Source organism: Colossoma macropomum, unplaced genomic scaffold (genome assembly GCF_904425465.1).
Source record: "Colossoma macropomum unplaced genomic scaffold, Colossoma_macropomum, whole genome shotgun sequence".
NCBI lineage: Eukaryota > Metazoa > Chordata > Actinopteri > Characiformes > Serrasalmidae > Colossoma > Colossoma macropomum.
In genome coordinates, this window is record NW_023494790.1 from 5,644,116 (window position 1) to 5,667,883 (window position 23,768).

At 38.9% G+C, this 23,768-nt stretch overlaps 1 protein-coding gene across 1 annotated transcript; it reads left to right on the forward strand.

Annotated features, from left to right (window-relative positions):
- The first annotated feature begins 1,434 nt into the window (after nucleotides 1-1,434).
- On the forward strand, nucleotides 1,435-15,351 carry LOC118809048 (proton channel OTOP3-like). Its single transcript, XM_036571982.1, is given in 9 exon segments — nucleotides 1,435-1,648; nucleotides 4,080-4,466; nucleotides 5,419-5,555; nucleotides 8,477-8,535; nucleotides 8,984-9,111; nucleotides 10,826-11,133; nucleotides 11,135-11,575; nucleotides 12,378-12,557; nucleotides 15,125-15,351. Coding segments are annotated over 9 exon segments (1,884 nt in total). The 5' UTR covers nucleotides 1,435-1,575; the 3' UTR covers nucleotides 15,296-15,351.
- The last annotated feature ends 8,417 nt before the right edge of the window (nucleotides 15,352-23,768 follow it).

The window sequence follows — 23,768 nt, forward strand, 5'->3', positions numbered from 1 at the left end:
CTGGCTGTATTGATTTAAAAACAATAATGTGGTGGGTCCACCAGACCACTGAGTAACAAACACATCAACACCACACAAGGGTTAAAAACATTTTTGGAAAGCTGGGGCCGTATTACAGAAAAGTCTGAGATCTGCTTTGCTGTCATGGCAACTTCAGTTAAGACAGCTATTACAGAACAACAGTTATTAAGACTATAACCTCTTATTTCCAGATAAGAAAACGGTTTTACAGAAACATCCTAAGTTCCCAAAATATCCTAAATATTTTCTGAACTTTAAGATAAACCCCAGAGCGTCTTAACTTCTGTTTAACCATCTGTTTCTATTGTTTTATGCAGTGTCAGGCAGCACAGCTCACTATAACCAGCATAATCACGCTACATTTATCTACACTGAAAACCTTTGACTTATGAGGGTTTTTTCTTCTAAAAGCATTTAAAAGTCCCAGACGCTGCAGACACGATCACCACCGTCTCCTCTTATTACCTCCGGGTGTTAATGTTTGATAAAAACTCGTCAGATACACTATCACAGTGATGGTGGTGAATAATGAGGAGACAGAGCTGAACAAGTGTCTGTTTATTAAGAGGAATAACGTCAGCACGCTCGGCTAAAGCGTTTTGGGAAATGGAGACTGAAACTGGAGCGCCGACGCTCTGATAAACAGCACAAAGCGCTAAAACACTATTCTTAACTTTCAGTTTATCACGCTTTAGTTTTAGACTATTTTTACCTCAGTAACGGTAGCTAATGTTAGCCGTCTGGCTAACTAACTTCATTACGTATTTTACGTTTCAGCTGTGCACGTATGGTCAGTTGCTAGGCAACAGACACGACAGTTGATTGTCGACTTCAATCGAGTACATTAAGATTTCCTAACTTGAGATAAGAAAAGATGCTGTAAGATAAAATAAGATTCTTAAATTAAGATAGGATTTGCTTCTGTTATATATGGAGTCCTGATGATGACATCCTGTATAAATAAAAATAATGCGTGGCCACGCCTTATTAACGCGTGGGAATGAGATCCTAATGCGTGGCCACGACTTAGTAAGGCGTGGGAATGAGACGATTAAGCCGTGGCCATGACTTAGTAAGGCGTGGGAACGAGATCATAAGTGAGCCTCAACGGAAAAAATGAAATACAAAAAATGTAGGATATGAGACATTTTGAGAAGCTGCATGTCCCCAAACTGAAAGTCCGTGTCAAAGCACACCTGCACAATAGCTGGTAGTTGGCCTTAACTGAACCAGGGCCTTTCAGGCGAAAGCAGAGCCACATAAATCAGTCCTAAGTTCTATATTGGCATGTGAATTTTTACATGGTTCATTTTCAGCACATCCAAATCCACCTGAGCACAAACAGACACACCCACTACTGTCATGTCACTTAGAACCAGAGAGAGTCACCACACAAGTTACTGCATGCCTCTCCCAAGAGAAACAGAGCAGCAGAAGGAGTGAGGGGTAAAGGTACATAGACAGGTAGTAGACAGAAAGAAAGAAGGAACGAAAGGAGAAAAGAAAGCAGGAAAGAAAGGAAAAAAAAACATAGAAAGAAAGAAGGAAAGACTAATGGAGGCCGGAAGAGGAGGAAGTGAAGGACTGGAGCTGACAAAGTATGAGTCTAAGCTGAACCCTGAGAAAGGTAAACACCAGAGATGGTGAGTAATGGAGTACAAGTACTTCGTTACTGTACTTAATTTTTTTTTGTATCTGTACTTTACTTGAGTATTTCTGTCACTTAGTACTCTACTTTTACTCACATTTCAATATAAGCTCAAGAATGCTCAAACTGTATAACCTCCAGGTGCATATCTGTAGTAATATAGGGGTTAAACCAGCGGCGCCCACCTCAAGTGACACAGCCCCGGTTTTCTGACTGTAACTGAGACTCATACAGAACACAGAGCTGAGATGAAGCTTCAGTTTCCCGTTCCACCTTAAATGATGCCGCAGTTGCATTCGGATGCCTGCACGGGTGATACAGTGCAGCTGCAGGGCTTTTTAAGGTGGAACGGAAATGTGAATAAGCTGACGTCAAACGTTACTTCAGCGCATCATCATCACAGGTCACGTCGGACCATAAACAGACCATAAACGTCGCTGTTGTCGGAAGAAAACCTCGTATGTCCAAACTGGTAACTTTACTGGAGAAGGAAAGAACATCCTTTACTTTTAACCTCTTATTCTCCAGGGTATATTTTGGTTTTTCCATCTGAATTTACGTGACCAAATCGTAAGGCAAATTATTTAGTAACTGCATGAAATAAATGTAAATTTTATTTATTTACTCCTTTTTTTTAAAAGCTCCCCTCAAATTAACAGAACGTGTTTTATGATCACACACATATTGCTATATGCTTACAATTTACCACTGAAAGCCAAAAATCTTAGACTTTGTATTTCTTTATAAAAGAAATGTTTACAGAGCAGATCACTGAAGAGACGCCATCTGTTTATAGTTTATAGCCCAGATTTGTGGAAAAATGGGTCGACTTTCTGTAGACAAAACAAGTTGTGAGTTCAGCTTCTTTTATTATAAGGGTTTAAAATTACATCACCCATCTATTTGACTGGAAAGAAGACAGTTACAGCTCTCATATGACACCCACCTTTTGAAATGTAGCTTATGAAATATGAAAGTTATGAAGAATATGACGAAAGTGCGTTTTGGAACCACCGGTGGTTCCAAGGAGTTGAAGAGGTTAATGGAAGTCAGTGGAACCAGACTTTTTACCACGTCATTTTGGGCCGTTTCTTTCGGTCCATTCTTCATGAAATTTACACACAATATAAAGGGCAAAAGGCATTTTCACATTATGCGGAAAAAAAAACGACAAAAAATGGAGATACGAGGTTTTCTTCTGACAGCAGCGACGTTTCATGCCCGCCGTGGCAATATATGTTTTGGTCTACAATGATTAGGTTTAGGTGTTTAAACTGTGTTTGTTTTCATCTTCACACATCAGCTGTTTGATTTAACTTTCACGTTGTTTTCACTGGGTCTGCCTACGGAGCCCCGCTGGAGACATCCTGTATAAATAAAAATAATACGTGACCACAACTTGGTAAGGCATGGGAACGAGATAATTAAGTCATGGCCATGACTTAGTAAGGCATGGGAATGTGATCCTAATGCGTGGCCACTGCTTACTAAGGCGTGGGAACGATATGCATGGCCACAACTTAGTAAGGCATGACGTTGTTGGCCACGACTTAATTATCTCATTCCCACTCCTTACTAAGTCTTGTCCACACATTAGCATCTCATTCCCACGTGTACATAAGGCGTGGCCACCCATTATTTTTGTTTATATGGGGTGTCACCAGCAGGGCTCTGTATCTGTAACCTGTGTTTTTGGCTTCGATTATTATCAGGTTTTAAGTTTGTACATCTTTAACTTTGTAAGTTTAACTGTCTGACTTAGTTTTGTCCTCTTTTCTGGGTAGAAGTTGTGTCTGTGGTGAACATGCCTTATACTGAACGTGCTGCAGTGTTGGTTGTTCCAGTAAATCCGGCTTTCTGGTTGGTTGCTATTGTTTTGTGTCAGGGTGGATGTGTTGGAATATGTAGGGTGATGACTGCACTGCTGTAGCCTGATGCAATGACATTGCAAAAGTAGTGTGTGTGTGGTTTGGGATGGGCTGGGATGCATCATGTAACTCCTGAAAACCGAAAAACAAGTCCCACTCCAGCCCTGATCTGTTCAGTACTGACTGCTAAAATAAAAATCAAATTTTTTTTCTTTGTAGAGATTCCAAAAATGTCCATCTCATTCTTGTAAAGGAGATCTGATTGGGCTCTCTGGATGACGGGATTTTTATGGATGATGCCTGCAGTTCTAGTATGAACCATTATGTACACTCAGTTTGATGATGTGTACCTCTAACCCTCAATAACAATATATCCTTTTTAAATAATTGAATTAGCAGTGATGTTTTAAAAAAATACTTTTTTACTTTAAGTACATTTAGGAACATGTACTTTTATACTTGTACTTGAGTAAAAAATGTAAGTCATACTTCAACTTTTACTTGAGTAAGGAACTTCTGTACTTCTTCCACCTCTGGTAAAGACCGCTTGGACGTTGTGGTCAGTGATGAAGACCATGAGATGGATGGTGGTCGTTTGGACGTCGTAGATGATGATGAAGACTGTGAGAAGGCTGATGGTCATTTGGACGCTGGGGATGGTGATGGGGACTCTGTGCTGCTCTGGGTTCCAACTGGCCGTGGACTCATCTCAGGGCTTCTGGGGCTGAATGTGGTGCTGCTCGGCGCCGCCCTGGTGGCCGGAGACGCTTTTCACCCTGCAGGCTTACAGCACCAGGAGCCTGAGGTGTTCCTGCTGCTGCTGATGGGGCTGAGCGTGGTGTGGATGTTGTGGTACCTGCTGTGGGCACGCAAACAGCCTGGATTACCCCCTCACACTGACCACCACGCAGGGGGCCCCACTGTCACCGGTAATAATCAGCCTATATAGCAGCTAGCCTGGCGTGTAACACCTAACTTTTCAAAGTGTGTTTAATACAAATATGGACATGCTAGTTTGTCAATAACTTAGTATATATTATAGGTTTATTATCTGGATCTGTTAAGTAGCAGAAGTTTCATGTCCATCAGCCACATGAATCTTATATTTAAAGACAGTCAAATATTTGAGGGAAGACAGTTTGATGAACATGAAGCAAATGATTAGCACATAGCACATCTTCATTGGTAAAAAAGGGCAGGTTTTAACAAAGGGTTTGACAGTTTCAGCTCTCTTTCAGCCCAAAGATGGTTTAAACAGCTGAAAGGTTTGGGGGCTGATGAGTGCTGGGGGACATAATGGGTGGTTTTATTTCCAAGGTAGAACATAGACTTATAACTAATATTGGCACAAGTATTTCTGCTTGTGATGATGTTGTTCAAATAAATAAATAACCTTTGCTAAGTTTGGAAAAGCTGGGTGTGCCCAAAAACCTGATGGAGTCGCCCTTTACATTGTTTACCAAATTTCTTAAGAATGGACATACAAGAAGTGATCCAAAATGAATTGGCAAAAAGTACTTACACTTGTTTTTGCCTTCTCCTGTAAATTTACCATTTTAGACATACAAGATTTTGTTCTATCAGCGCCAGTATGTAACTGGATATCGTCACTGTCCAAAACAACAAAACAAAAAAACAAAAAAATCCCAAAGAACAGGTATCTACAAAATGGTAACTTTACAGGAGAGAGCAGAAACATTCTTAACTCTTAGTGTAAGTTAATGTAAAGGCATTTCTATTGGTCCATTTAGTATAAAAAATAATACATGCTTACATGCTTATTTTGGATGGTGATGATATACTCCCTGCTTTCCTCTCTGATTCAGGGTTGTGTGTGTGTGTGTTTGTGTGTGTGTGTGCGTGCGCGATTGTGTGCGACAGTGGTGTTAATGCTGTTTGCAGGCTTCAGTTTAGTGCTGTGTGTGTTTATGATGGTTCACAACATCCTGATGAAGGAGTGTCTGCCATCTGCTAAAGTTCTTTTACCGTTCTTTCAAACTCCCTTCCTCGGCCTGCAGGTACGCAGTTTTTACAATAATCTAAGCATGGTATCATCTAATCATTATCTGACCACAATCTAACCACAATCTAACCATAGCATCACCTAATTATAATCTAACCATAATCTAACCATAGCATCACCTAATCGTAATCTAACCATAATCTAACCATAGCATCACCTAATCATAATCTAATCAGCATCATCTAATCATTATCTGACCACAATCTAACCACAATCTAACCATAGCATCACCTAATTATAATCTAACCATAGCATCACCTAATTATAATCTAACCATAATCTAACCATAGCATCACCTAATCATAATCTAACCATAGTGTCACCTAATCATAATCTAACCATAATCTAACCATAGCATCACCTAATCATAATCTAACCATAATCTAACCATAGCATCACCTAATCATAATCTAACCATAATCTAACCAAAGCATCACCTAATCATTTACATTTACAGCATTTAGCAGACGCTCTTATCCAGAGCGACTTACAAAAAGTGCTTTGTCTATCTAGAGAAAGTATCTTTGCTAGTTACCAAAAGGTTAGAGAGAAAGCTCAGTCCTGAGCTCAGATACTGCTAGAAAGAAAAAGTCACCGTTGATACCTAGAGAAAGAGGAACAGAGTTGAACACAGAGCAGTGCAATACAATACAATACAATACAATACAATACATAAGTGCAGTACAATACAATACAGTCAATACTAAACTCAGTACTCATTTAAGTGCTGTAAATAGAGACGTGTCTTCAGTCTGCGTTTGAAGACCATGAGAGACTCTGCTGTTTGGGCAGCCAGTGGGAGTTCGTTCCACCACCTGGGTGCCAGTACAGAGAAAAGTCTTGATGCTTGTCTTCCGCGCGCCTTGAAGGATGGCGAGTCAAGCCGAGCTGTACTCGAAGCTCGAAGGGCTCGTGGTACCGTTCGAGATTTGACCATTGCCATTAACCATTGCCATCAAGTAGAGTAATCATAGGGTAATCATAATCTAACCATAGCATCACCTAATCAGAATCTAACCATAGCATCACCTAATCATAATCTAACCATAATCTAACCAAAGCATCACCTAATCATAATCTAACCATAGCATCACCTAATCATAATCTAACCATAATCTAACCAAAGCATCACCTAATCATAATCTAACCAAAGCATCACCTAATCATAATCTAACCAAAGCATCACCTAATCATAATCTAACCATAGCGTCACCTAATCATAATCTAACCATAGCATCACCTAATCATAATCTAACCATAATCTAACCAAAGCATCACCTAATCATAATCTAACCAAAGCATCACCTAATCATAATCTAACCATAATCTAACCAAAGCATCACCTAATCATAATCTAACCATAATCTAACCATAATCTAACCAAAGCATCACCTAATCATAATCTAACCAAAGCATCACCTAATCATAATCTAACCATAATCTAACCAAAGCATCACCTAATCATAATCTAACCATAATCTAACCAAAGCATCACCTAATTATAATCTAACCAAAGCATCACCTAATCATAATCTAACCAAAGCATCACCTCATCATAATCTAACCATAGCATCACCTAATCACAATCTAACCATAATCTAACCATAGCATCACCTAATCACAATCTAACTGGAATCTAACCATAGCATCACCTAATCATAATCTAACCGTAATCTAACCAAAGCATCACCTAATCATAATCTAACCAAAGCATCACCTAATCATAATCTAACCAAAGCATCACCTAATCATAATCTAACCATAGCGTCACCTAATCATAATCTAACCATAGCATCACCTAATCATAATCTAACCATAATCTAACCAAAGCATCACCTAATCATAATCTAACCAAAGCATCACCTAATCATAACCATAATCTAACCATAGCATCACCTAATCATAATCTAACCATAGAGCTAACCATAATCTAACCAAGCATCACCTAATCATAATCTAACCAAAGCATCACCTAATCATAATCTAACCATAATCTAACCAAAGCATCACCTAATCATAATCTAACCATAATCTAACCATAGCATCACCTAATCATAATCTAACCACAGCATCACCTAATCATAATCTAACCATAGTCTAACCATAGCATAAACCTAACCATAATCTAACCGTAATCTAACCATAGCATCACCTAATCATAATCTAACCGTAGTCTAACCATAGCATCACCTAATCATAATCTAACCGTAATCTAACCATAGCATCACCTAATCATAATCTAATTATAATATCGCCTATTCACTATCTAACCATAATCTAACCATAGTAGCATCTAACCATAATCTAGCCATAGTATCAACTAATCCTAATCTAATTATAGTATCATCTAATCATAATCTAATCATATTATTATCTAATCATAATCTAACCATAGAATCATCTAATCATAATCTAACCATCATATCACTTAATCATCGTCTCATCATACTTTGGTTAGATTATGGTTAGATTATGATTAGATGATACTACGGTTAGATTATGATTAGATTATACCATGGTTAGATCATAATTATATAATACTATAATTAGATTATGATTAGATGATACTATTGTTCAATTATCATCTATTCATAATCTAATTATGCACCTCTCAAAAGAAAATACCCTATAAATGATGATTTTGTATTACTATTTCTGTTAATCCTTTATGTTTAAATAGATCATAACATAATCCTTGTAAATATTGTTAATAGTTTTTTTTTGTTTGTTTGTTTGTTTTTAGTGTGAAACCACAGTTTGAACTAATTTAGCAGAATGGTCCATAAAACAGATAAACTCATATTAAAAACATATTAAATGGCCAACAGTGCAATTCAGCAACCAAGCAGCAATACAGGGTGAATGAGGGAAAAAAAAAAGAAATAAAACATTGATCTTGATCTTCTCTTCCCACAGACCTATCTGCTGTGGGCTCACTCCAAAGACTGCATCCACAAACACAGGATCCTCACCAGGTACCTCTGTCCACTCAGAATGGCCCTCTGTCTTCACTGTGGAGTTCAAAAACAAATTGACGGATCAGTTAAACCAACAAGGATTGAATTAAGAGCTAAAGAAAGATTTGTTTCATTATTCATTTCACCTCATTTTAAACATGGCTTAACATTTTAGTGATTTGTTAAGAAAACTAAGGCAGCTTAAGGTTTATAATAGATGACCATTGATTTAGTCCAAGCTAAAGCTTAATCCTTGTTCGTGCAACCAAGGACCACTTTCCCAGTCCCAGATTAAGCCTAAACCTAGACTAAAAAGAATTTCCAGTCATGTACGCCACTGTAGTAGTACGAGGCTTAAGCCACATCTGGGAAACCGGCCCCAAGCGTTGGTAAAATCCTGGTAAGTTGGCTTGGACTTTGAAGTGTATCCAAGACGTTAGTTTAATTCATGGGATGTGTGTTTCAGGTCAGGGCTGATGGTCATTTTGTGCACAGATATCTTGTTATGGTTGAATGCAGTAACAGCAGATTCTGTTCACATGGAGATTGAGATGGAGAGAGAGTACAAGCAACCCATTATGAGCCCAGAGTTAGGTACATTGCTCCCTCTGCAAAAGCTTTTGATTATTAACTCACTTTTTGTGAAAACCTCTCTCTTGTACACTGTAAAAAAAACAAAAAAAAAACAACGCAGTAACAAGCAATTGACGTAGTTTTATCCAACTCCTTTATCCTTCATTCAAAGTATTTATTTAGGTTGAATAAAACTAGTTAATTTACTTGTTACTACATAAAGTAATTTTTTTAGGTTGAATTGAGGAACGTTTTTTTTTTTCACAGTGTAGTTCCAGCTTTTTACAGTGTAGCTATACCTAGAGACTGTAGTCCATCTGTTGGTGGACAGTTTGTGTTAGCCATCCTTTAGTCCAGGGGTGTTTAACTCAAATTACCTGGGGTCCAATAACCAGGTGGTCTTTTCCAAGGGGGGCTAGTTGAAAGTTTGGGGAAAAAGTATTTCAAATTTTTTTTCAAGTATGAACTTTAAGTGCATCTTAGTTAATATTTCTTAGCAATTCTTCTGTCACCGAAAAGCACAACAACGACTACTACTAGCAACAAACAAATAACTTTATTGTTATTATTATTATTATTATTATTATTATTATTATTATTAGTGTGAGTAGTAGTAGTAGAATAAATTGGGGTTTAATAAATACATTAGTGTTCAATTAAATCAGGTAAACTTTAATTTAACAGCAGAATTTAACTGGACTCTTACTGTAATAGCATTGGTGTTCCTCGGTGTTTTTGATAGTTCCATTCATTTATTAATTCAAACATGCTGTTTCTAACTATTCTGTCGTCCATACAGGGAGATTTAATTAGCTCCAGGTGTGAATTAGAAGAAAAGCTAAGCTATTTATAGCTAAAGACAGTCATCGTGCAGCAGTCATGCTGCAACAGGCTTTGGTTGAATAGTTTCTCTCTTATGCAACACTCTATTTTTTGCTTTTATCATCGTAAGCATCAGCTTAAACTGACTTTATTTATACATTATTGATCCTACAAGGGAAATTTGTCATTTTGCTGCCTATCTCTGCCCAGTCTGGGTGCAGCACAGCATCACCAGCAGACCACTAGAGTGGGCACAACCAGGAATTCCCCAGACATGTCTGGGATTTGAACCCACAACCTGGCTCACTTCTCCTACCACTAGACTATCAGACACACCATTAGTATTTCCCAGTACCCACAGCCTTTAAGACTACAGAGATGGCAGTGACCAAATATATATTGATTATGACAGTATAAAAGGAACTAGTTGACTGAACCACAAACACCACTGAGGTGGAAAAACCAAAAGATATTATATATATATATATATATATATATATATATATATATATATATATATATCTTTTATTTTTTTGGATAGGAATAATATTAAACAAAAACTGTGTGAAATGAACTGTAGGTCAAAGCAAATTAACGAAAACTCATAAACCTGCAAGGAAGTTCTGACCCCACAGTATTCAGAGACATGCTGCTCAGGACTGCCCAAAGTAGTGGTCACTTGCCCATTATGCAAATAACGGCTAATCACTGAAAATTCTGACATTTTAACGTCTTTGAAAAGATGTTTGACCTGTTTTTTGCCAGGATGCACCAGGACTCTAGTTGATTACTGCAGTGTGGATTTGTAAATTGTAGACATTTACAATGTGTCCACTATAAATTTACATCAATATATGTAGGGGTTTCTAATAAAGTGGATAATGAGTGTAATTTGTTTGATTCATTTTCTTAGACCAGGACGACGACGGCAACGCCACAGACTGCAACTGTGGCAGACAGCTTGTGTGCCCCGCTCTGCGGAAAGGCTACGAGGTCCTGTACCCCTTTAACATGGAGTTCAGCCTGCTGGCAGGCTGCATGCTCTACGTCATGTGGAAGAACGTGGGACGTCACACGACTGGCACTCACTCTGGTCATTCCCAAAAAATCACCCTGCGTATCTTATGTTTTGGAGGCGTGCTGCTTGGTCCTGTGCTGGGTTTACTGGTGCTGATCTCCGGGGTGGTCATTTTCGTACTGTACCAGGTGTGGGTGGGGCAGCGAGGGCAGGCGCATCAGGGCCTTCCTGCTGTTCTACGGATTCCACCTGGGCGTGATGCCGCTCATGGCTCTTTGCTCACTGGCAGGAACGGTGGTGTTCCGCTGCAAAGAGAGACTACAGGGAAGGGGGCGGGGCAAGAAAGAGGAGGGAAGGTCTGCTAAAAACCCAACTCGAAGACTGGATGTACTCCTGCTAGTGGGGTCCGGCCTGGGCCAGCTGTTCCTCTCTTACTTCTCTCTGGTGGCCGCTCTCGCTCTCGGACCCAGTGACGTTCTGGAGAGCCTAGACCTGTCATATTCACTGCTCAGCCTGCTGGAGCTGGTGCTGCAGAACATGTTTATCATCCAGGGACTGCAAGAGCTCAAACACGCAAGCTTGCACACACACTCTGATCAAAAGAGAGCAGAGAAGGAAACATCAGAAGGAAGTGTTGGCTTTAAGGTCAGTTTCACTTCTTAGTAACACTTTATTTGAAGGTTAACTTACACAGGGACTTCATAAAACATGCATAAGCATTGGATAACCTATGCATAAAGCAATAATTGAATATTTATGAACAGCTTATGCTAGTGATCACAAGATGACAAAATATTATTGTAAGAAAGAAAATTATATTGTATTGGTTTAAAGTGATGGAGATTACATAACACTGGCATGAAGCGTCATTCCCCAAGAACACCATTTATACGTTTTATGGAAGATTTTGCCTTTGAACTTCAGTGAGCATATTGTCCCAGATGTATTACAACATTAATACGTTTTTAAAATGAGGTTTATATTTGCAAGAGGTTTATTTTTGTTACAAGCTTGACATCATAACAACAGAAGAACGCTTTGTGATGCTGTATAGAACCATATACACCACATTCTCCATCAATCTGATGGATCAATCTTCAGATAGATGGAGAGTGTTCTATATAGAACCATTCCCTTTACTAAAGAACCCTTGAAGAACCATCTTTTTTAAGAATGTACTTTTGAATGGAGCTGTATGCCTTTATTTGATAGATTTCTACTTGCAACTGCAAGCCTATAAAGTTACCAGTAATCTTTGTGCAGCACAGCTCTTCTATAGAACTTTCTATAGGCTATATAATTCCATATTTCAGTATAAACTTTACAGATGATGATGATTTGCACCTCTCCATCCACTGGAGTGAATGACATTCACTATAAAGTGGTTTATTGCTTTTATGTTTGTGCTGTATTCTTGTAATGATCTGGTTTATGTCCTGTTGTAAAGCAGGTGGAGAGGAGAGCGGAGGGTGGAGGAGTTGTGGAGGAGGCTGAAGGACAAGCATTCTTACAGGGAAGCGGTGATGCTCCGGCGCCCCCTACAGGCACACCAGGACACGACACTCACCACTGGCGCAGGAGAGTAATTCAGGAGATCTGCGCCTTCCTCATCTTGTCCAATGTCATGGTAAGAATATGGTGAAGAGCAGAGAGGGAGGTGTTACTGAGAGAAAGAGATTGGAGATGTTTTGAATTTAGGAATTCTAATAACTCTTATTGATTCTTGAAACTAGCACTGTACACCTGAGATATTGAAAGATTTGCTCATTTCAAGTAAAATGATCACCAAAAATGATATATTAGTAAGTGACAATACTTGAAAGGTAGATCACAAATGGATTACTTCCCACTGAGAGAAAAATCTTGTGCATCTTTTAAAACTTTTTGTCCCTTTGCATCAGAAACACACACTCAACACAGGTGATATTAATACAGCAAACACCTGATAAGTTACATGACTTTGATCTTCATAATAACTTATTAAATAAAATATTTCCCTGAAAAAAATTAACACAATTGCTATCTATAATTTTGTGTTTTTATTGTATTGATGCAACAAATTTTATTTATGTACAACCAACTGATGCAAAAGTTTGGACGCCCTGGTCAAATGACATGTTTAGTTGATTGTAAGTGTAAACAAGTGAACATCCTCTACAGAGAACACACTTTACATTTATAGTGCACAGTTACCATTTAACATACTGGGGGAAAAACATAAAATGTGGCCTGTGCAAAAGTTATGGCACATTTTATTATGTTATGTTTTTTTCATTATGTTGAACTCAGCAAGTAAACAGAAACTGTATTGAAATTTCATATTTAAATTTCCTGTAGAGGATGTGTTAACTTATTTTCACTTAGAAAAAATAAACAAAACGTTTCTAATTTGACCAGGGTGTTCAAACTTTCGCATACGACTGTATACATTTGGGGCAGGGTGACCAGAAGAAATTTTTCTTTTACTCACAGTTTTTTTAAACAAGAAAGCCTTCTTTTTTAACCGCATTTATATTTTTTGTATTTATTTTAATGATACACGTGAATTACTGTACACATATATGCATTCGGAAAGTCTTCAGATCCTTTCACTTTTTTCACATTTGTTATGTTGAAGCCTTTTTTCCCATCAATCTACACTCAATACCCCATAATGAGAAAGTGAAAACTTTTGCAAATTTATTGAAAACGAGGTTTTGTTCTAAAAACAGGGATATATTATATATATATATATATATATATATATATATATATATATATATATATATAGCTACTGTTGGAAGTAAACCTTTTGTACTTCTTTTTGAAAATGCCAGCAGACCTTTAAAATATTTCATGATGAATTGACCACCAAAAATGCTCTAAAATTGCTTGGAAAAAATCTAGTTCTATTAACTTACGTTCAAAACTAAGAATGCTTTTTGGAGATACAAGGTTTGTAGTTTCAGCAGTGAGATATACTGTATATATATACATATACACTATATCCAAAAGTATTCACTCACCCATCCAAATCATTGAATTCAGGTGTTCACCTGTGCAACAAGTCCAGTCGTGAAATTTCCTCGCTACTAAATATTCCACAGTCAACTGTCAGTGGTATTATAACAAAGTGGAAGCGATTGGGAACGACAGCAACTCAGCCACGAAGTGGTCGGCCACGTAAAATGACAGAGCGGGGTCAGCGGATGCTGAGGCGCATAGTGCGCAGAGGTCCCCAACTTTCTGCAGAGTCAATCGCTACAGACCGAACTTCATGTGGTCTTCACATTAGCTCAAGAACAGTGTAGAGAGCTTCATGGAATGGGGTTCCATGGCTGAGCAGCTGCATCCAAGCCTTACATCACCAAGCGCAATGCAAAGTGTCGAATGCAGTGGTGTAAAGCGCCGCCACTGGACTCTAGAGCAGTGGAGACGTGTTCTCTGGAGTGACAAATCACGCTTCTCCATCTGGCAATCCGATGTTCGAGTCTGGGTTTGGTGGTTGCCTGGAGAACGGTACTTGTCTGACTGCATTGTGCCAAGTGTAAAGTTTGGTGGAGGGGGGATTATGGTGTGGGGTTGTTTTTCAGGAGTTGGGCTCGGCCCCTTAGTTCCAGTGAAAGGAACTCAATGCTTCAGCAGACCAAAAGATATTGGACAATTTCATGCTCCCAACTTTGTGGGAGCAGTTTGGGGACGGCCCCTTCCTGTTCCAACATGACTGCGCACCAGTGCACAAAGCAAGGTCCATAAAGACATGGATGAGCGGGTTTGGTGTGGAAGAACTTGACTGGCCTGCACAGAGTCCTGACCTCAACCCGATAGGTCACCTTTGGGATGAATTAGAGCGGAGATTGTGAGCCAGACCTTCTCGTCCAACATCAGTGTCTGACCTCACAAATACGCTTCTGGAAGAATGGTCAGAAATTCCCATAAACACTCCTAACCCTTGTGGAAGGCCTTCCCAGAAGAGTTGAAGCTGTTATAGCGACAACATATAACCCTATGGATTAATAATGGGATCTCACTCAATTTCATATGTGTGTGAAGCCAGACGAGTGAATACTTTTGGCAAAACAGTGTGTATATATAGAGATACATTAGCTTTCTGAGGAGGTTTATTTGTATTTGTATATGTATACTCTGCCTGTTAGAACTGATGGGACGTGTGTGTGTGTGTGTGTGTGTGTGTGTGTGTGTGTGTGTGCGCAGTTATGGGTGATTCCAGCCTTCGGTGCCCACCCGCAGTTTGAGAGTGGAGTGGGGAAGCAGTTTTATGGTTTCTCCGTGTGGTTCGTGTTGGTGAATCTGGGCCAGCCGCTCATTGTCTTCTACAGAATGCACTCTGTAGGAGCTCTGATGGAGCTGCTCATCTCTGCATGAAAACACCAGACTGTTTAACCTGTTTATTCAATAAAGACTGTTTTAGTACTGTTTAACCCTGAGTGTGCTTTATTAATATAAGACTTATTTTTCAGCAACTACTGTGAATCTAGTATGGAAGTTATATAATTTTGAAAAGGTTTAACCTCTTATGCTTATAATATATGGTATATTTTGGTTTGTCCATCTGAATTTACATGACCAAATCTTAAGGCAAATTATTCAGTAACTGCATGAAATAAACGCAAAATTTTATAAATAATAAATAAATCATTTTTACAGAGCAGATCACTGAAGATCTGTTTATATCTGTTTATAGTTTATAGCCCAGATTTGTGGGAAAAATGGGTCGACTTTCAGTAGAAAAAACAATTGTGAGTTCAGCTTCTTTTATTATAAGGGTTTAAAATTACATCACCCATCTATTTGACTAGAAAGAAGACAGTTACAGCTCTCATATGACCCCCACCTTTTAAATGTAGCTTATGAAATATGAACGTTATGAAGAATGACAAAGTGCTTTTGGAACCACCAGTGGTTCCAAGGAGCATAAGAGGCTACAGCATTAGTGCCCAGTCCTGGTCCTGGAGATCTACCACCCTGAAGAGTTTAGATCCAACACATCTGCCTCTAATACTCAGATGCCTCTGAAAGCTGTCATCACCTGGATTGAGTGTATCAAATAAGGCTTGTAGCTGAGCTCTAGGGCTGTTCTTATTCATTTTTATGAGTTGGATAAAGATGGCTAAGTCTGCTATGATGGCTTGCTTGCTTGTCAAATTTTGTCTATTTCTACTCACTAATCAATTGATGACTCATGGGATAGTAAAGATCCAAGTCTGCGGAATATGATTCACATTTACAGGTTACATATGGACAAACTGAATTACTTGCCATTTCAGTACAAGGATTTACCATTGATTATTTATTGTTTATTAAGTTGGATTTTTCACAAACTTCTTATTATTTCATGCTTTTTTCGGTATCGTTTTGATGGGTCGCAGGTTTGGAGCTAAACCCATGAAACTTTGCCCGGCCATAGAGCCGCTTGTGCCTTTGAACTAATCACACATGGTTTCCTAACAGTGTTTGTTTAACACCTTAGCAACTGCTTGGAATACCATAGCAATGGCCTAACAACATCTTAGCAACTGCCTTGGGATATCAAAGAAATGGTCTAGCAAACATCTGGGATGCCACAGCAATGGCTTTGTCAAGCCAGCTTAAAGGGACACTCTGCAAATCATTTAAGAGTTAAAGTATCAGCCAGACACGTTTCGATATTGCATGCTTGACTTGTCCATTTTACTATCAAAAAAACAAACGAAATATATATGTATTTCAATTCTACATACTTAAAAAAAAACAGTTCTTCAAAGGTTCTTTAGTAAAAATGATGGTTCTATATAAAACCACGAACACTCAAAAACCATTTGCATGATTAAAGGATTCTTTTGCATCATTAAATCGTTCTTCAGATTGATGCAGAATGTGCTATAGATGATTTTTCTAGAACCTTTATGAAAAGGGTTCTATATAGCACCAAAAAAGGGTTCGTGTACTGTTTCAAGCTTGACACCATAACAATAGAACCTCTCTGGTGCTATATAGATCCCTTTTCATAAAGGTTTCATATAGAACCATATTCTTTATTAAAAATCCTTTAAGAACCATCTTTTTAAAGAGTATATAAATCCATCATCAGTCCTTCTACATAGTGTTTTCCTCTCTGACGTTCCTCACTGAAGGTTTTAAACAGAAACAGGAGCCCGGCTGATAGAGACGCTCATAAACTCTTCAGTGTAATTAATCAGCAGCAGCGTGAGCTGAGCGTGTGCTCACAGCGTGACCTTTAGCCTTCATTAATAACCCTCTGTTGAGATAAGAAGCAGCTTTAATATGGGGTTTCATTACTTAATGACCTCCCACTGCTCACACAGCGCTGGAGCCAAACCTGTCTGGCCTGCACCCTCAGTCTCAGTGTCCTGTTCCGGGATGCTGTGCAGTTCGCCTACAGTTTTAAATGTTTGTTATGTTACAGTGAATAATCTACACTTTCTTACATTAATATCTAACCTTTAGACGTCCCTTAGGTTTTCGTATTGCTGCACTATTTGAATCTAATTACAGTACTACATCATTAATTACTCATATAAAGATTATTTTTGACTTCCATTCTTTATTGACAAGTTCAAGTATTCACTTCTAAAGGATTTCCGTTTGTTTCAAAATCAAACAGTGACAATTTTCTCCCCGTTCCCTATCTACGTTACAGATGGCCTGTGGTTTATTTGATTTTACTCATCATAATATTCCTCAATTCCATCAATTCCTTAATGACAGTGTAAGCAAAGGGAAAATGGGGAATTGCAGCACAATCTTAGCTCGGTAAACACTCTCACACAGCATCTGTTCCCCATGGTTCTTATTATACATGGAAAAACAAATTTACTTTAAGAGATTTATTAATTCAGTGAAAGGCTGATCAGTGACCAAACAGAACCTGATAGTCAATGTACACTAATCAGAGTTTAAGCCTTTGGTTTACTCAGCCTTTATTTATTATTGTGTGTCTTTATGAGACCTCATCTAAACCACAGAAAAAAGATCATTGCACATTATAATACGCATACAGTGATTAGTGAATAGACCCAGCAGTTAAGTAAACCTATCCAAAGAAATAAAAATGCTCCAGCATCACTGTGGATGACACAGCAACCCTGATCTGATCTAATCAGTAAATGCTCTCTTAGCTTTAACTTTACTGTTTCTTTCCATTATCATTTTACTAGAAATCTGATGTCAAGTTTACATTCTTTATAAAATCCTTAAAGCATCGTGGTTTACTGTCGTCAACTGATTTCACAGTCATTTGTATATACGGTCATCCCATTGTAGAAGTTCATAAGTAACTGGACATTTGGCTATCCAGTTGTTTCTAGACCAGCTGTGTGTCCCTGCATCATCAGGTACTATTTGGGTGGTGGATCATTCTCAGCACTGCAGTACCATTGACGCGGTGGTGGTGTGTTAGTGTCACTGCTAGACTGAGAATTGTCCACCAACCAAAAATATCCAGCCAACAGCGTCCTGTGGGCAGCTTCCTGTGACCACTGATGAAGGACTAGAGGATGACCAACACAAACTGTGCAGCAGCAGATGAGCTATCGTCTCTGACTTTACATTTACAAGGTGAACTGACAAGGTAGGAGTGTCTAATAGAGTGGACAGTGAGTGGACACAGTGTTTAAAAACTCCTGCAGCACTGCTGTGTCTGATCCACTCGCACCAGCACAACACACACTAACACACCACCACCACGTCAGTGTTACTGCAGTGCTGAGAATGATCCACCACCCAAATAGTACCTGCTCTGTGAGGGTCCATGGGGGTCCTGACCACTGAAGAACAGGGTAAAAGGGGGCTAACAAAGTATGCAGAGAAACAGATGGACTACAGTCTGTAACTGTAGAACTACAAAGTGCACCTATATAGTAAGTGGAGCTGATAAAATGGACAATGAGCGTAGAAACAAGGTGGTGGTCATAATGTTATGCCTGATGAATATATAATATGAATTTCGATACTCAGCCCATACATTACATACAGATTGCACTGCATCACACAACTTTCCCTTCTATTTTCATTTATGACCCCAACCCTCCCCGCCCCCCAGTTTGCCCTGCCCCATTTCTAAAGGTCCCTCAGCACAGCTGTTCAATATATGTGTATATGTGTCCCAGCAGTGACCTTTTACTTATTAGTTCAGCACAATTAAAATGCAAATACTAGTAAATGCCATCTGTCGTCCATCAGCAGAAGAGACACATATGTCCATAAAAACAAGAATCAAGAAGAAGCACAGTCACAGGAATTCATCTTATCCACAGTGTGACATAAGAGCATGAATTGGTGGTCACTTTATTGCCTTTACATGCATTTAACTGCTTTACAAGTTCTTTACTTCTTATGCATTGCTAAGTATCCTGTAATGCATTGTTATGTTTGCTTTTTGTCTCTGGATTCTGATTTTCCTCTGAAATGTGTCGTAGGCTGAAAAAAGTTTCTGGAGAAACGTAATTGTATGACTAAATTAAACACTGCCGACAATGTACAGAACATACTGCATACAGAGCAGTCTTTCGTTAGAGGTGTGTGTATATGTTTCAGGTGTGTTATTGTGTGGGGTTGTTTGTGTGTGAACAGGGGTCAGCGGTAGCAGGGAGCCTGTGGCTGATGGTGACCTCCCCTAGGAGCTCTGTGTTATATATGTGCCTGTTTCTGTTGATTGTTTATTGAAACGCTGTTCTTGGTTTATTGCTGCTACAATATGTATATTGTAAAGTTTCTGGTATCTTGGATTTCATGAGGCTTCAGCACGAATGGTTCCTCAAATGTGATCTAATCTTCATTTCCAGTTCTGGCCACCATTATTGGCACTCCTGAACTTTAAGTACATAATGTACAATATCTTCTAAAATAAAAATGTGTTGTGAAGTGCTTTGGTCAATTTACACTCATATTCAATTCACAACAGCTAAGGGTAAAAAAACAAAAAACAAAAAAGCAATACTGGGAAAAACCATAAAAATGGAAATATGAACGTGACACAATTATTGGCACCCTTTTGATGAATTACATTCAGATTAGACTCACCCATGATAAATTAGAAATTAGAATGTCCTGTAATAAATGAGGGCTCACATGAGTTGAATTAACCAATTAATAGGGGCTTTAAGGGGCAGTTGTGGGCTGGAGATTAGGGAACCAGCCCTGTGACCAGAAGGTCACCGGTTCGATCCCCTGAGCCGACGGCACATGACCGAAGTGCCCTTGAGCAAGACACCTAACCCCCAATCTGCTCCCCGAGTGCTGTGGATAGGGTTGCCCACCACTCTGGGCAAGTGTGCCCACTGCCCCCTAGTGTGTGTGTTCACTAGTATGCATGTGGTGCTTCACTGCATGGATGGGTTAAATGTGGAGGTAAAATTTCCCCACTGTGGGACCAATAAGGGTCACTTAATCTTAATACTTAAGAAGCCCACTTTCCCTGATCCCTTTTCACAAAGGTGAAGACAAGAGGGCTGTCTGAGAGCATCAGGAGGGCTATTGTGTCTGAACCCAAGAATGATAAAGGGTACAAGGCCATTTCCAAAGTCCTTACCATCCCTGTTTCAGCAGTGCGTAAAGTAATTAAGACATTTATTGCTCATAGAACTGTCAAGACCTCCTAGAGTCAAAGTCTAGAGGAAAAGTCTGCAAAGGTGTGGAAAAAACACCATGTGTAACATCCAAAGAGCTAAAGGCACACACACTAAACCTAGAAGGACCTCATGGGTAAAAGCTAAGGAAGACTCCATTGCTGAAAGAAAGAATGCACGGCTGATCTTCGCCAAAATGTACCTGGACAAACCACAATCCTTTTGGGTAAATGTTTTGTGGACAGACGAAACAAAAATAGAGCTCTTTGGCAATGCAGACCAGCGATTTATTTATAGAAGACAAAATCAAGGTTCTAAGTGAGAACGCCCTACTTAGTCAAACATGGTGGTGGCAGGGTTGGGATAGCTACTGAAAAATTAGTAGTTAGCTACTTTGTAGCTACTTTCCCAAAATGTGTAGCTAGCTACAATTTAGCTACTTTTCCAGAAAGGTAGTGGCTACTTTTTAGCTACTTTCAAAGCCTGATTGTCAGAATGTTTGTGAATCTCCACCTGACACACTAAACAAGCCCAACTGACAGTGTGAAGAAGAAGACTCTGCATTTAATCATGTGCCAAAAAGAAACATACAATTAAAAAGCTGCAAATATACAAAAAGATCACCAAAAAGTGAGTTTAAATGTAACCAACAATCAAACTTACACAACCAAAGACGTGATATCCAACAAAAATTTACACTAAGTAAAGGCAAAGACAGTCATTCCAGGTTTTTCCTAACAAAAATCAACAAAAATAAACACAAACCAAACAATTTTGTACAAAGCATTGTCAATTGTCACCAAGTCGCAAAGCTGAAGTCAGTTTTCTCATTCGCCACCTTCTCGATTGAACTTAAATGGCGCAGCAGTTACATTCTGGCACCTCAGGCACCATTTAAGGTGGAATGGGAAAATTCGAACGAGAAGCTGACTTCAGCCTCGTAAAAATTCAAACGTTGAGAGACATTTTACAAGAAGCTCTAGCTATTTTCACGGAAAAGTGAAAAAGGGGCTACAGCTGACCTAAAGGTTAAAGGAGATGCAAAGTAAGTCTGCATTTTCGTTTATATTATATTTTATATTATATATTTTTTATTATATTATATTTTAGTCTATACTAGCACGTCACATACTGAGACATATTTACAGCCATAAGTGTAAAACGGACATAAAATGTTGTGCCTCCCAAGGTGGATTGATTTTTGTTGAAAGGACAAAATGGCTCTTCTTAACATTTGGGTTGCGACCCCTGAGCTAAGCCTACTAGTAAGGGGTGATCAGCACGTGGGACCCACGCGTGACCGTTTGCTCAAACTGTCTGCAGCTCAGTCAAGATTGCACAATTGCCACCAGCACTATGGTTCAGATTTTGCGCGGATTGACTGAAGCCTGTAGCGAAATTGTAGTGAAAATTATCGTTATAGCTACACAAAAATTTGTAGGCACTACAGCCATTGGCTACATTTCATAAAACTGTGGCGGCTACAGCTATTAGCTACAAAAATTTGTAGTTAGCTACAAACTCACCCATCCCTGGGTGGTGGATCCATAATGTTGTGGGGCTGTTTTGCTGCCTCAGGAGGAGGCGCTACTGGAGGCCTCAACTGAACTGAAGAAATAATGAAATCTGAAGATTACCAAGGCATTTCAGAGCGAAATGTGCTACCTAGTGTAAGCTAGGTTTGGTTCAAAGTTTATGGGCCCCCCAGAATAATAAAGACCCAAAGCACACATCAAAACGCACAATAGAATGGTTGCAAAGGAAGAAGTGGACTGTTTTAAACTGGCCAGTAATGAGTCCTGATCTCAACCCCAGTCAAGATCTTTGGAGACAGCTGAAATCTGTCATAGGTAAGAAACACTCTGCAAACATCCAAGAGCTTGAAAAGTTTCCAGTGGAGGAGTGGGGAAAAATTACCAGCAGATAGGTGCAAGAAGAGAAATGTTTGGAGGCTGTCATTGTTGTTAAAAGGCATGGAACAAAATATTAGGAAAGAGTACCATTAATATTGTCCATGCCATATTTTGTTTCTTTTCTTTAAAATCACTTCCTACAGGTTGAAAATACGTGATTTTTTTTGTTTAAAAACTTTAGACATCCATTAAAATATTCTAATAAGTTTCATTTATTTATATATTTTATTTCCATTTATTTATGAAGATATTATACATTTTATATGAAAAAGAAACAGGTGCCAGTAATAGTGACCAGAACCGTATATGTGATCTAGTCATACAGTCACATATTTGCAGGTAGCCATCAGTGGTCCAATGGTGGTCCCTTTCCAGTGATGGTTGAGGGGGGTGATAAATTGTGCAGCAATAGATGGACTAGTTGCTACGTGCCAGTGTAGCCAGAATACTGTCTGTTTTCCTTTTTTTCTGTCTCGTTCTGCTTTCACTTGTTTCCTCATGCAAGGGTGGTCCCCAGCAAACAAAATGTCCTGCGTCTCAATTACCTCCCTGGAGACATTCCTTTACTCCATGTGTGACAGATGCTGTTTGACCTGAGAGGACAGTGCTGTGGTAGTCAGTCTAAGACAAGCTAACTTTGAGATTTTGTTTTGTTTGTGGAATGTGCGCTCATAATGTTTTAGTATATATTTATGCACATGTTGCTTTGTTTACCCACACTTGACCACTAATTTGTCAGTGTAAAGCGTGGACAGGAAAGCTTGGACACGCCTGTATATTCACAGCAGGGTTTTTTCTTACTCTGACTAGATAATCTAGGTTAGGGGCGGGTGCCATCCTTTGTATATTTTTGGATGGTTAGTTCTGGTGAGGATTTAGGTGGGACACTCAAGGGTACATCTCAGTACCTTTAGTCAGGGAACATAACTGTACCATAATCCACTGAAACTATATTTTCAAAGTTGTTTTGACCCCACGCACCCCGTCTCGTCTCCAGGCGTTTTATTTTATTGTTCTGTTTTAAATCAGGTTATGAAAATGTACAAATATGTACTTTTCACCTGGAAAAACTAATTTAAGGTACATGATTAGACCTCAAAACCACTGTTGTACCTTTGACAGAACATTTACATTGTTTGTACCTTGATGAACAAAAAATGTACCTGCACAGAACCTTCATTTCTAACAGTGTAAGATATATTGTACTACTTTTACTATTATAGAAGGTATATTATGTCATACTACATTCACTATTATAGAAAGTGTGTTATTCTACATTCTTTATTATAGAATGTATATATATTATACATTCGCTGTTATAGAAGGCACCGCGACCCAGAAGGATAAGCGGTTTAGATG